This window comes from Oncorhynchus nerka, linkage group LG2, assembly GCF_034236695.1.
Source record: "Oncorhynchus nerka isolate Pitt River linkage group LG2, Oner_Uvic_2.0, whole genome shotgun sequence".
Taxonomy (NCBI): domain Eukaryota; kingdom Metazoa; phylum Chordata; class Actinopteri; order Salmoniformes; family Salmonidae; genus Oncorhynchus; species Oncorhynchus nerka.
The window spans coordinates 9,260,088-9,275,777 of NC_088397.1; the positions used below are offsets into that span (position 1 = coordinate 9,260,088).

A 15,690-nucleotide genomic window follows, 5' to 3' on the forward strand; every position below is an offset into this window, starting at 1 on the left:
GAAGAGGAGGAGCAGGGGGATGAGTGTATTACCGTGACGATGCTCTGTGTGGTGGGTCTAAAGGTAAGGGGGTAACAGGTCTTCTCCCCGGCCCGTATGTACACCACAGGAGGGCCGTAGAAGCCACAGCCACTAACCAAGCCTCGCAGACGCCAGTCCTGTCTGCTCTCATTGATCTGGAGAGAATACAGGAAAGATGAGACACACACATCCTATTTTCCCCAACCCCATACCCCCAACCCAACCCCTAACCCCTAACCCTAACCCCCAACCCAACCCCTAACCCTAACCCCTAACCCTTAACCCCAACCCCTAACCCCTAACCCCAACCCCTAACCCTAACCATAACCCCAACCCCTAACCCCTAACCCAACTCCCTAACCCTAATCCTAACCCCCAACCCCTAGACCCTAACCCAACCCCTAACCCCATACCCCTAACCCCTAACCCAACCCCATACCCTAACCCCAACCCCTAACCCTTTGTCCTCATGTGGACCTGGGAGATGTCCCCACCAGGGAGAATGTTCCTTGTTTTATTCTCCTTCTGGGGATTTACAGTACCACGAGGATTGTAATACAAGCCCCCCCACACACACACAACATACACAAACACACAACACACACCCAATATACACATACACACAACATACACAACACACACCCAACACACACAACATACACACACACACCCAACACACACAACATACACCCAACACATACACACCCAACACCTTCCCCTCCCCTGTCCCTCCTCTACCTCTCCCCTCCTTCCCCTCTCTCCTGTCCCTCCTCCTCCTCCTCTCCTCCTCCTACTCCTCCACCTACCAGAGGGATGTCCTGAGTGACAGACAGGTGAGCGGGCGTGGTGAACTCTAGCTGGGCATGGTCTCCCTCTGCGGTAACCACGGCTTCCAGCAGGTAGACTCTGATGTCACGCCACGACTGCAGAACCAGCTGGCACCGGAACCGACCGGCCACGTGGGCATGGAACCTCAGTGGTACCATCACCACCTCAGAGTCTGGACAGAGAAGGGAGGGGGATAGGAGTGTATGTATGTCTGTGTGTGTGTGTGTGTGTGTGTGTGTGTGTGTGTGTGTGTGTGTGTGTGTGTGTGTGTGTGTGTGTGTGTGTGTGTGTGTGTGTGTGTGTGTGTGTGTGTGTGTGTGTGTGTGTGTGTGTGTGTGTGTGTGTGTGTGTGTGTGTGTGTCTGTGTCTGTGTGTGTGTGTGTGTGTGTGTGTACCTGTGAGGTTGTCCTGTGTGACCTGTGCGTCCCTGGCCACAGGCAGAGTGATGGTATGAGGCAGGAGGAAGTGTTCCGGGAGAGAGACATCCACACTGTACTCTACCACCTGGGACTGGACTGGACCAGGGACCAGCAGGGACTGGAGGAGAGGAGAGAGACGGTCAGACTGTACTCTACCACCTGGGACTGGACTGGACCAGGGACCAGCAGGGACTGGAGGAGAGGAGAGAGACGGTCAGACTGTACTCTACCACCTGGGACTGGACTGGACCAGGGACCAGCAGGGACTGGAGGAGAGGAGAGAGACGAGACTGTACTCTACCACCTGGGACTGGACTGGACCAGGGACCAGCAGGGACTGGAGGAGAGGAGAGAGACGGTCAGACTGTACTCTACCACCTGGGACTGGACTGGACCAGGGACCAGCAGGGACTGGAGGAGAGGAGAGAGACGGTCAGACTGGACCAGGGACCAGCAAGGACTGGAGGAGAGGAGAGAGACGGTCAGACTGGACCAGGGACCAGCAGGGACTGGAGGAGAGGAGAGAGACGGTCAGACTGTACTCTACCACCTGGGACTGGACTGGACCAGGCACCAGCAGGGACTGGAGGAGAGGAGAGAGACGGTCAGACTGGACCAGGGACCAGCAGGGACTGGAGGAGAGGAGAGAGACGGTCAGACTGTACTCTACCACCTGGGACTGGACTGGACCAGGGACCAGCAGGGACTGGATGAGAGGAGAGAGACGGTCAGACTGGACTCTACCACCTGGGACTGGACTGGATCAGGGACCAGCAGGGACTGGAGGAGAGGAGAGAGACGGTCAGACTGTACTCTACCACCTGGGACTGGACTGGACCAGGGACCAGCAGGGACTGGAGGAGAGGAGAGAGACGGTCAGACTGGACAAGGGACCAGCAGGGACTGGGGGAGAGGAGAGAGACGGTCAGACTGGACCAGGGACCAGCAGGGACTGGAGGAGAGGAGAGAGATGGTCAGACTGGACCAGGGACCAGGAGGGACTGGAGGAGAGGAGAGAGACGGTCAGACTGGACCAGGGACCAGGAGGGACTGGAGGAGAGGAGAGAGATGGTCAGACTGGACCAGGGACCAGGAGGGACTGGAGGAGAGGAGAGAGACGGTCAGACTGGACCAGGGACCAGCAGGGACTGGAGGAGAGGAGAGAGACGGTCAGACTGGACTCTACCACCTGGGACTGGACTGGATCAGGGACCAGCAGGGACTGGAGGAGAGGAGAGAGACGGTCAGACTGTACTCTACCACCTGGGACTGGACTGGACCAGGGACCAGCAGGGACTGGAGGAGAGGAGAGAGACGGTCAGACTGGACCAGGGACCAGCAGGGACTGGGGGAGAGGAGAGAGACGGTCAGACTGGACTGGACCAGGAGGGACTGGAGGAGAGGAGAGAGACGGTCAGACTGGACCAGGGACCAGCAGGGACAGACAGGAGACCAGGAGGACAAAGAGAGAGCGAGAGAGAGAGAGAGAGAGAGAGAGAGAGAGAGAGAGAGAGAGAGAGAGAGAGCGAGAGACAGAGACAGAGAGAGAGAAAGAGCTGTCCAGTGTGTGTGTGTCTGTCTGTGTGTGTGTGTCTACTGTCTACCTGTGTGTGTGTGTCTGTCTCTGTGTGTGTGTCTACTGTCTACCTGTGTGTGTGTGTGTCTGTGTGTGTCTGTCTCTGTCTCTGTGTGTGTGTCTACTGTCTACCTGTGTGTGTGTGTCTGTGTGTGTCTGTCTCTGTCTCTGTGTGTGTGTCTACTGTCTACCTGTGTCTGTGTGTGTCTGTCTCTGTCTCTGTGTGTGTGTCTACTGTCTACCTCTGTGTCTGTCTCTGTGTGTGTGTCTACTGTCTACCTGTGTGTGTGTGTCTGTGTGTGTCTGTCTCTGTCTCTGTGTGTGTGTCTACTGTCTACCTGTGTGTGTCTCTGTCTCTGTGTGTGTGTCTACTGTCTACCTGTGTGTGTGTCTGTGTGTGTGTGTCTGTCTCTGTGTGTATGTCTACTGTCTACCTGTGTGTGTCTGTCTCTGTGTGTGTGTCTGTCTCTGTGTATGTGTGTATCTGTGTGTGTGTCTACTGTCTACCTGTGTGTGTGTGTCTGTCTCTGTGTGTGTGTCTACTGTCTACCTGTGTGTGTGTCTGTGTGTGTGTGTCTGTCTCTGTGTGTGTGTCTACTGTCTACCTGTGTGTGTGTCTGTGTGTGTGTGTGTGTCTGTCTCTGTGTGTGTGTCTACTGTCTACCTGTGAGGTGGTGAGTGCAGCGGCCGCCACCCCGGCCCGGACGGTGCTGCTGTCCAGAGTGTGTGTGAGGCTGCGCCTCTTCTTCTCCACAGGGCTCATCCTCTGCTGCCCCACGGTGGCCAGCGCCCGCTCCCACAGCCCGTTAACCAGGGGGACACACACCACCTCATCCAGGGTGCTGCCCACGCCGCAACGCAGGTTCACCGCAGGCCTGGGATCAGCACCATCTAGCAGACACACAGGGCATACGGAAACACACACAGGCCTGGGATCAGCACCACATCGACAGATTTTTCACGTAGTCAGCTCAGGGGTTCGAACCTGCGACAGTCATCATGACTCTGCAGACGTGTTCAGTACCAATACTCACCAGAGGTGGCGCTGCTAACATGGACTACATTAGGACTGGGCTTTGTGGTCAGAGGGGAGGACAGGGGAAGATCTGCTGTCCCCTCCACAAGATACACCTGCTCACCAACCTACACCGACAAAACACACACACACACCTATAATCAACAACACACATTATCCAAGCTAGATTTAAACACACAGCACCTGGAAGGAACACCTAGATCATGACACACACACACACACATACACACACACACACACACACACACACAGCCCTGTATACCTGCTGGCTGACTAGCAGGACGGAGCAGTGTCTTTTCCCCAGGTGGAAGGGCAGGTAGTGGAGCTCTATGGTTTCTGTCTGTCCAGCCGCCAGACTCACACTCCTGACAGGACTGAAGAACTCATTCACACCACACTCATCTGCAGGATCACAGTGAAGGTCACCGTCCTCCCACTCACCACAGTCAGTTCCACCATTCAACCTATCTGTAGAAAGACTGATACAGAGACAGAGAGACTATTTGCACATCGTTACAACACTCTATATAGACATAATATGACATTTGAAATGTCTATATTATTTTGGAACTTCTGTGAGTGTAATGTTTACTGTTAATTTTATTGTTTATTTAACTTTCGTTTATTATCTACTTCACTTGCTTTGGCAATGTTAACATATGTTTCCCATGCCAATAAAGCCCTTGAATTGAGAGAGCGAGAGCGAGAGAGAGAGAGAGAGAGAGAGAGAGAGAGGGGAGAGGGAGAGAGGAGAGAGAGGAGAGAGAGAGAGAGAGAGAGAGAGAGAAGAGAGAGAGAGAGGGAGAGAGAGAGAGAGAGAGAGAGAGAGAGAGAGAGAGAGAGAGAGAGAGAGAGAGAGAGAGAGAGAGAGAGAGAGAGAGGGAGAGAGAGAGAGAGAGAGAGAGAGAGAGAGAAGAGAGAGAAAGCGAGAGAGGGAGAGAGAGAGAGAGAGAGAGAGAGAGAGAGAGAGAAAGCGAGAGAGGAGAGAGAGAGAGAGAGAGAGAGGGGGGGGGAGAAGAGAGGGAGAGGGAAGAGAGGGAGAAGAGAGGGATTGGTCACACTTTTCCCTCTAGTCTGTGTAGTACTGCTGTGTATCACGTTGTTACTCCACAGACATAAGAGTTACAGGGTATGAAGTCATATGGAACTATCTATAATCCATTGAACATTACCGCAGAAGAGAGCAAGGATTTTGCAGCAACAAACAATGTGATTTACAAAAACAATTTATTTTGCAGTACGGATACGTCCAAACACAAAGCGAACTGTTTTAAACAGAATGAGATTCCTTCTCATGGAAACTCATATTTACATCTGCAGTAAGTCTTTGAAGATGCCCTTGATGTAGGAAGTAAAGAGAAACACAAGATGTGTGTGTGTGTGTGTGTGTGTGTGTGTGTGTGTGTGTGTGTGTGTGTGTGTGTGTTAGTCCTCTCTTTAATGATCTAACAGAGAACAGACTCCAGAGATTTGCGCTACCTCTGCCTGTGAAGTGTAAACACACACACACACACGACATAGACACACACACACACACACACACACACACACACCACAGAGACACTCCCCTACGGAACGGAACAAGTGTAGTCTGGAAAAGTACATATCTATGTACGGCAGTCAGTGTCTCTGATTGTTTCTATGTATGTGGCACAGTAGTCTAAGGCACAGCATCTCAGTGCTAGAGGCGTCACTACAGACCCTGGTTCGATTCCAGGCTGTATCACAACCGGCAGTGATTGGGAGTCCCATAGGACGGCGCACAGTCCGGGTTTGGCCGGTGTAGGCCGTCATTGTAAATAAGAATTTGTTCTTAACTGACTAGTTAAATAAAGGTTAAACAGAGAGAGAGACAGATCAGCGCCATAAGTAACTTCCACAAAGCTGTGAACGATTTGAGAGACAAGGCTAGAAGAGCCTTCTATGCCATCAATAGGAACATAAAATTCAACATACCAAGGGCCTCCCGGGTGGCGCAGTCTAGGGCACTGCATCGCAGCGCTAGCTGTGCCACCAGAGACGCCCAGGCTCTGTCGCAACCGGCCGCGACCAGGAGGTCCATGAGGCGACGCACAATTGGCCTAGCGTCGTCCGGGTTAGGGAGGGTTTGGCCGGTAGGGATAAACTTGTCTCATCACGCACCAGCGACCCCTGTGGCGGGCCGGGCGCAGTGCACGCTAACCAAGGTCGCCAGGTGCACGGTGTTTCCTCCGACACATTGGTGCGGCTGGCTTCCGGGTTGGATGCGCACTGTGTTAAGAAGCAGTGCGGCTTGGTTGGGTTGTGTTTCAGAGGACGCATGACTTTCGACCTTCGCCTCTGCCGAGACCATACGGGAGTTGTAGCGATGAGACAAGATAGTAGCTACTTAACAATTGGATACCACGAAATTGGGGAGAAAAAAGGGGTTAAAATTTTAAAAAATAATACAAAATAAAATTCGAAATACCAATTAGGATATTGCAAAAAATACTGGAATCAGTTATAACACCCCTTTATGGTTGTGAGGTCTGGGGTCCGCTCACCAACCAAGAATTCACAAATTATCAAAATTCAGAAAAGAGCCGTTAAATTCTACAACCACCTTAAAGGAAGCGATGCCCAAACCTTCCACAACAAAGCCATCACCTACAGAGAAATGAACCTGGAGAAGAGTCCACTCAGCAAGTTGGTCCTGGGGCTCTCACAAACACAAACACACCCTACAGAGCCCCAGGACAGCAGCACAATTAGACCCAACCAAATCATGAGAAAACAAAAAGATAATTACTTGACACATTAGAAAGAATTAACAAAAAAACAGAGCAAACTAGAATGCTAGTTGGCCCTAAACAGAGAGTACACAGTGGCAGAATACCTGACCACTGTGACTGACCCAAACTTAAGGAAAGCTTTGACTATGTACAGACTCAGTGACCATAGCCTTGCTATTGAGAAAGGCCGCCGTAGGCAGATATGGCTTTCAAGAGAAGACAGGCTACGTGCTCACTGCCCACAAAATGAGGTGGAAACTGAGCTGCACTTCCTAACCTCCTGCCCAATGTATGAACATATTAGAGACACATATTTCCCTCAGATTACACAGACCCACAAAGAATTCAAAAACAATTCAAATTTTGATAAACGTATATATTGGGTGAAATACCACAGTGTGCCATCACAACAGGAATATTTACCATTCTAAATACAACCCATATTTATGTTATTTATTTTCCCTTTTGTACATTAACCATTTGCATTATAACACTGTATATAGACATAATGACATTTGAAATATCTATTATTTTTAACTTCTGTGAGTGTAATGTTTACAGTTAATTTATTATTAAAAGCGACAGAGAGAGAGAGAGAGAGAGAGAGAGAGAGAAAGAGAAAGAAAGATAGAGAGAGAAAGAGAGAGAGACAGATATGTGTGTGTGTGTGTGTGTGTGTGCATATTAACACTAATCTAGTGAAAGGGACAGAGTGAAGGGATGTGTTTGAGGTTGCATGTGTGTGTGTGTGTGTGTTAACCTGGTGTTGTTGTCTGAGTTGGGGTTGGTCCTAAAGGAGAACTGTTGAATGAGGCTCTCCTGACTCTTCTCCACCTGCAGCATGTTGGCTTTAGACTCCACCAACACCACCCTAACAAACACACACAGGACAGGGGTAATTTACACACACACACACACACACACACACACACACACACACACACACACACACACACACACACACACACACACACCTGAACATGGCATCCTTGCTGAAATGGTTTTTTACTTTAAGTTGGAGCTCCTTCAGCTGGTAACATGGGGATTTACACTTCACTATCCCCTGGATGGAGACAGAGAGAGAGAGAGAGAGAGAGAGAGAGAGAGAGAGAGAGAGAGAGAGAGAGAGAGAGAGAGAGAGAGAGAGAGAGAGAGAGAGAGAGAGAGAGAGAGAGAGAGAGACAGAGAGAGAGAGAGAGAGAGAGAGAGAGAGAGAGAGAGAGAGAGAGAGAGAGACAGAGAGAGAGAGAGAGAGAGAGAGAGAGAGAGAGAGAGACAGAGAGAGAGAGAGAGAGAGAGAGAGAGAGAGAGAGAGACAGAGAGAGAGAGAGAGAGAGAGAGAGAGAGAGAGAGAGAGAGAGAGAGAGAGAGAGAGAGAGAGAGAGAGAGAGAGAGAGAGAGAGAGAGAGACAGAGAGAGAGAGAGAGAGAGAGAGAGAGAGAGAGAGAGAGAGAGAGAGAGAGAGAGAGAGAGAGAGAGAGAGAGAGAGAGAGACAGAGAGAGAGAGAGAGAGGAGAGAGAGAGAGAGAGACAGAGAGAGAGAGAGAGAGAGAGAGAGAGAGAGAGAGAGAGAGAGAGAGAGAGAGAGAGAGACAGAGAGAGAGAGAGAGAGAGAGAGAGAGAGAGAGACAGAGAGAGAGAGCGGCAGAGAGGCAGAGAGGCAGAGAGAGAGAGAGAGAGAGAGAGAGGTAGAGAGGCAGAGAGGCAGAGAGAGAGAGAGAGGGAGGAGGAGGAGGGAGAGAGAGAGGGGGGGGGTAAACACAAAGACATTGTACAACTCCCCCAGTAACAGTCATTCAGCAGCCACCATGATGTAAGAGGACATGCAGCGTCCACACCATAGAAATAGTGTCCCAAATTATACCCTGTTCCATATGCAGTGCACTACTTTTGACCAGGGCCCATCGGGAAATAGGGTGCCATTTGAGACGCACTACCCTGGTCTATAGAAAGTAAAGTAGTGTAGGCACTGCCTGAGTCACTGTTCTATTGGCAACTGAACAAAGGGTTCACAACAACGGCGCCGCAGAAGGGGCAGACGGAGCGCTCTCCTGGTCAGGCTCCGTAGACGTGCACATCGCCCACCGTTACCGAGTATACTACTCACCAATATCCAGTTTCTTGACAACAAGGTAGATGAAATTCCAGCAAGGGTTGCTTTCCAGAGAGACATCAGAGATTGTAACATTCTCTATTTCACGAAAAAAATGTCTCTCTCGGGATATGTTGTCGGAATCAGTTCAGCCACTGGGCTTCTCCATGCATCGCGCCGACAGAGATAAACACCTCTCTGGGAAGAGGAAGGGTGGAGGTGTATGCTTCATGATGAACGACTCATGGTGTAATCATAACAACATACAGGATCTCAAGTCCTTCTGCTCACACGACCTAGAATTCCTTACTATCAAATGCCGGCCATATTATCTCCCAAGAGACTTCTCGTCAGTTATCGTCACAGCTGTGTACATTCCGCCTCAAGCAGACACCAAGACGCCCCTCAAAGAACTTCACTGGACTCTATGTAAATTGGAAACCATATATCCTGAGGCTGCATTTATTATAGCAGATTTTTTTTAACAAAGCACATTTGAGAACAAGGCTCCCTAAATTCTATCAGCATATTGATTGCACTACGCGTGGGTGTAATACACTGGATCACTGCTACTCTAACTTCCGCGGTGCATACAAAGCCCTCCCCCGCTTTCCCTTCAGCAAATCCGACCACGACTCTATCTTGCGCCTACCGTCTTATAGGCAGAAACTCAAACAGGATGTACCAGTAACTAGAACCATTCAGCGCTGGTCCGACCAATCGGAATCCACGCTTCAAGATTGTTTTGATCATGAGGACTGCGATATGTTCCGGTCAGCCTCAGACAACAACAGACAAGTTTATAAAGAAGTGCATTGGAGATGTTGTACCCACTGTGACGATTAAAACCTACCCTAACCAGAAACGTGGATGGATGGCGGCATTCACGGCAAAACTGAAAGCACGGACCACCACATTTAACCATGGAAAGAGGTCTGGGAATATGGCTGAATATAAACAGTGTAGTTATTCCCTCCGCAAGGCAATCAAACAAGCGAAATGTCGGTACAGGGACAAAGTGGAGTCGCAATTCAAAGGCTCAGACACGAGATGCATGTGGCAAGTTCTACAGGAAATCACGGACTACAAAAAGAAAACCAGCCACATCACGGACGCCGACATCTTGCTTCCAGACATACTAAACACCTTCTTTGCCCGCTTTGAGGACAATACAGTGCCACCGTCGCGGCGCGCTAACAAGGACGCTAACCTCTTCTCCATGGCCGACATGAGTAAAACATTTAAACGTGTGAACCATCGCAAGGCTGCTGGCCCAGACGGCATCCCTAGCCATGTCTTCAGAGCATGCGCAGACCAGCTGGCTGGTGTGTTTACGGACATATTCAATCTCTGTCCCCACATGCTTCAAGATGGCCACCATTGTTCTTGTACCAAAGAAGGCAAAGATAACTGACCTAAATGACTACCGCCCCGTAGCACTCACTTCTGTCATCATGAAGTGCTTTGTGAGACTAGTCAAGGATCATATCACCTCCACCTTACCGGAAACCCTAGACCCACTTCAGTTTGCATACCGCGTACACATCACAGACAAACTGAAATGGTCCACCCACACAGACTGTGTGGTGAAGAAGGCGCAACTGCACCTCTTCAACTTCAGGAGGCTGAAGAAATTTGGCTTGTCACCTAAAACCCTGACAAACCTTTACAGATGCACAATCGAGAGTATCCTGTCGAGCTGTATCACAGCCTGGTACGGCAACTGCACCCCCCTCAACCGCAAGGCTCTCCAGAGGGTGGTGCGTTCTGCACAACGCATAACTGAGGGCAAACTACCTGCCCTCCATGACACCTACAGCACCCGTAGTCACAGGAAGGCCAAAAAGATCATCAAGGACAACCGGTCGGCCGGTGCACTGTGGGAAGTACTGGTGGCCCACTATGGCTAAGGACGTGGATGACGGATCACCACGTGGATGACGGATCACCACCTCAAGCTGAACCTCGGCAAGACGGAGCTGCTCTTCCTCCCGGGGAAGGACTGCCCGTTCCATGATCTCGCCATCACGGTTGACAACTCCACTGTGTCCTCCTCCCAGAGCGCTAAGAACCTTGGCATGATCCTGGACAACACCCTGATTTGATCTCAACAACAAATGATTGTGAGCCCGTTCCATTGTGGTTCATGCTCTACAACATCCGTCGAAGTTTACATACACCTGCCAAACACATTTAAACTCAGGTCCAATCCAGGCACTTGTCATCTCCCGTCTGGATTACCAACTGCTTTGGCTGGGCTCCCACTTTATTTGCCATTAAATGTACAACTCATCCAGAACGCCGCAGCCCGTCTGGTCCCTAGCCATGTCTTCAGTTCAACCATTCCCAAGTTCTCTACGTCACTCCGCTCCTCCGCTCTCTCCACTGGCTTCCAGTTGAAGCTCGCATCAAAAGACCATGGTGCCTTGCCTACGGAGCTGTGAATTGGGGAAACGGGCCCAGTCCTCCAGGCTCTGATCAGGCCCTACACCCAAACAAGGGCACTGCGTTCATCCACCTCTGGCCTGCTGCCTCCCTACCACTGAGGAAGGTCAGTTCCCGCTCAGCCCAGTCAAAACTGTTGACTGTCTGGCCCCCATGGTGGAACAAACTCCCTGGAAGTATGACTTGCGGGTCAATCACCATTTGGAAGACACCTTTGAAACCAAGGCTCTTTGAGGAATGTCTAGGATAGGATAAATAATCCCATCTTTTCCCCTCAAACAGATTTAGATGCACTACTGTTTCACTGGATGTCATAAGGTGAATGCACCAATTTGTAAGTCGCTCTGGATAAGAGCGTCTGCTAAATGACTTAAATGTAATGTAATGTAAATGACGTGAGGGTTTATGTTTCCTCTTGCTCGGTGTGTGCCCAATGCAAGGCTCCTAGGCACCTGCCCAGAGGTAAGTTACACCCCTTACCCGTTCCATGTCCCCTTAGTTCAGCCATGTCCTTACTTGTTAGATATTACTGCACGGTCGGAAATAGAAACACAAGCATTTTGCTACACTCGCATTAACATCTGCTAATAATGTGTATGTGACCAATAACATTTGATTTGATTCAGGACAACAAATGGTTACATTTACAAATGATTGTCTTATCCAGAGCAAATGTGCTTTCACCTTATGACATCCAGTGGAACATTGTTACAATTATCTAGGTCTTTTAAGGGGGGAGGTGTTATATCCTATCAGGTATTCCTTAAGAGGTGGGGTTTCAGGTGTCTCCGGAATTGTTTACAGTTTGTTCACATTGTGAGCCAAATACATTTAAACTGTGAGGTTTTTTGAAGTTGGAAGTTTACCTGTTTTTTCCACAATTCCTGACATTTAATCCAGGTAATAATTCCCTGTTTTAGGTCAGTTAGGATCACCACTTTATTTTAAGAATGTGAAATGTCAGAATAATAGTAGAGAGAATTATTTATTTCAGTTTTTATTTCTTTCATCACATTCCCAGTGGGTCAGAAGTTTACATACACTCAATTAGTATTTGGTAGCATTGCCTTTAAATGGTTTAACTTGGGTCAAACGTGTCGGGGAGCCTTCCACAAGCTTCCCACAATAAGTTGGGTGAATTGTGGCCCATTCCTCCTGACAGAGCTGGTGTAACTGAGTCAGGTTTGTGGGCTTCCCTGTTCGCACACACTTTTTCAGTTCTGCCCACAAATTTTCTATAGGATTGAGGTCAGGGCTTTGTGATGGCCACTCCAATACCTTGACTTTGCTGTCCTTAAGCCATTTTACCACAACTTTGGAAGTATGCTTGGGGTCATTGTCCATTTGGAAGACCCATTTGCGACCAAGCTTTAACTTCCTGACTGATGTCTTGAGATGTTGCTTCAATATAGCCACATCATTTTCCTACCTCATGATGACATCTATTTTGTGAAGTGCACCAGTCCCTCCTGCAGCAAATTACCCCCACAATATGATGCTGCCACCTTCGTGCTTCACGGTTGGGATGGTGTTCTTCGGCTTGCAAGCCCCCCTTTTTCCTCCAAACATAACGATGGTCATTATGGCCAAACAGTTCTATTTTTGTTTCATCAGACCAGAGGACATTTCTCTAAAAAGTACTTTTTTTCTGGCTTTTTTATGACGGTTTTGGAGCAGTAGCTTCTTCCTTGCTGAGCGGCCTTTCAGGTTATGTCGATATAGGACTTGTTTTACTGTGGATATAGATACTTTTGTACCTGTTTCCTCCAGAATCTTTTACATTTTTTAAATGTAATTTTACCCCCTTTTCTCCCCAATTTCGTGGTATCCAATTGTTAGTAATTACTGTCGTCTCATCGCTACAACTCCCGTACGGGCTCGGGAGAGACGAAGATCGAAAGCCATGCGTCCTCCGAAACACAACCAAGCCGCACTGCTTTTTAACACAGCGCACCTCCAACCCAGAAGCCAGCCGCACCAATGTGTCGGAGGAAACACCGTGCACCTGTCTACCTTGGTTAGCGCGCACTGCGCCCGGCCTGCCACAGGAGGTGCTGGTGCGCGATGAGGCAAGGATATCCCTACCGGCCAAACCCTCCCTAAACTGGACGACGCTAGGCCAATTGTGCATCGCCCCACGGACCTCCCGGTCGACAGAGCCTGGGCGCGAACGCAGAGTCTCTGGTGGCACAGCTAGCGCTGCGATGCAGTGCCCTAGACCACTGCGCCACCCGGGAGGCCCACTCCTCCAGAATCTTCACAAGGTCCTTTGCTGTTGTTCTGGGATTGATTTGCACTTCCCACACCGACATACGTTCATCTCTAGGAGACAGAACGCGTCTCCTTCCTGAGCGGTATGACGGCTGCGTGGTCCCATGGTGCTTATACTTGCATACTATTGTTTGTACAGATGAACACCGTACCTTCAGGCATTTGGAAATTGCTCCTAAGGATGAACCAGACTTGTGGAGGTCTACAATTTTTTTCTAAGGTCTTGGCTGATTTCTTTTGATTTTCCCATGATGTCAAGCAAAGAGGTACTGAGTGTGAAGGTAGTCCTTGAAATACATCCACAGGTACACCTCCAATTGACTCAAATAATGTCAATTAGCCTATCAGAAGATTCTAATGCCATGACATCATTTTCTGGAATTTTCCAAGCTGTTTAAAGGCACAGTCAACTTAGTGTATGTGATACAGTGAATTATAAGTGAAATAATATGTCTGTAAACAATTGTTGGAAAAATGACTTGTGTCAAGCTCAAAGTAGATGTCCTAACCGACTTGTCAAAACTATTGTCTGTTAACAAGAAATGTGTGGAGTGGTTGAAAGACGAGTTTTAATGGCTCCAACCTGAGTGTATGTAAACCTCAACTGTACATAGTGAATGGTGTTATATACTGTACATAGTGAATGGTGTTATATACTGTACATAGTGAATAGTGTTATATACTGTACATAGTGAATGGTGTTATATACTGTACATAGTGAATGGTGTTATATACTGTACATAGTGAATGGTGTTATATACTGTACATAGTGAATGGTGTTATATACTGTACATAGTGAATGGTGTTATATACTGTACATAGTGAATGGTGTTATATACTGTACATAGTGAATGGTGTTATATACTGTACATAGTGAATGGTGTTATATACTGTACATAGTGAATGGTGTTATATACTGTACATAGTGAATGGTGTTATATACTGTACATAGTGAATGGTGTTATATACTGTACATAGTGAATGGTGTTATATACTGTACATAGTGAATGGTGTTATATACTGTACATAGTGAATGGTGTTATATACTGTACATAGTGAATGGTGTTATATACTGTACATAGTGAATGGTGTTATATACTGTACATAGTGATTGGTGTTATATACTGTACATAGTGAATGGTGTTATATACTGTACATAGTGAATGGTGTTATATACTGTACATAGTGAATGGTGTTATATACTGTACATAGTGAATGGTGTTATATACTGTACATAGTGAATGGTGTATATACTGTACATAGTGAATGGTGTTATATACTGTACATAGTGAATGGTGTTATATACTGTACATAGTGAATGGTGTTATATACTGTACATAGTGAATGGTGTTATATACTGTACATAGTGAATGGTGTTATATACTGTACATAGTGAATGGTGTTATATACTGTACATAGTGAATGGTGTTATATACTGTACATAGTGAATGGTGTTATATACTGTACATAGTGAATGGTGTTATATACTGTACATAGTGAATGGTGTTATATACTGTACATAGTGAATGGTGTTATATACTGTACATAGTGAATGGTGTTATATACTGTACATAGTGAATGGTGTTATATACTGTACATAGTGAATGGTGTTATATACTGTACATAGTGAATGGTGTTATATACTGTACATAGTGAATAGCAACTGGAGAAGACTGGAAGATAACAGATCAAAGGACTAATGCTGCATGATTAACAGAGAGTTAAGATGTTCATTCAAAAACAGTGAATGAGATAAAGGACTATAGAGTGTGAATAGTTATATACTGAGAGAGAGAAAATATATAAATGAAGAAAGAGAACAGAAAAGGGGAAGGGGGAGACCTAGTCAGTTGTCCAACTGAATGTATTCAACTGAAATGTGTCTTCCACATTTAACCCAACCGCTCTGAATCAGAGAGGCTTGGGGATTCGATCCAGCAACATTCCGGTTACTGGCCCAATGCTCTAACCACTAGCCTAAGAGAGAGAGAGAGTGGTGTGTGTGTGTGTGTGTGTGTATGTGTGTGTGTGTGTGCGTGCGTGCGTGCGTGCGTGTGTGCGTACTCACGCTGGGGGTGATGTGTGTGACCTGGGTCTTGAGGCTGAAGGCCAGAGTGGCTCCAGAGGGAGTGGCTGAGGAGGCAGAGTTAACGTGATGTCAAAGCAGTAGATGGCAGAGCCGCCAGAGCCATTGGCCTCAGGAAGGAACAGGAGTACTGCACGGTCACCTCCACACAGACGCCCCAGGA

The 15,690-nt window shown here is 48.1% G+C and overlaps 1 protein-coding gene across 1 annotated transcript in view; it reads right to left on the reverse strand.

The window, feature by feature from the left end:
- LOC115122014 (cilia- and flagella-associated protein 47-like) overlaps positions 1-15,690 on the reverse strand; it is a 105,922-nt gene that overhangs the window by 27,580 nt on the left and 62,652 nt on the right. The window contains 10 exon segments of the mRNA XM_065020564.1: positions 33-176; positions 828-1,021; positions 1,245-1,386; positions 3,509-3,735; positions 3,879-3,987; positions 4,143-4,359; positions 7,394-7,504; positions 7,608-7,696; positions 15,510-15,581; positions 15,583-15,685. Coding sequence (XP_064876636.1) covers positions 33-176; positions 828-1,021; positions 1,245-1,386; positions 3,509-3,735; positions 3,879-3,987; positions 4,143-4,359; positions 7,394-7,504; positions 7,608-7,696; positions 15,510-15,581; positions 15,583-15,685 — 1,408 coding nt within the window.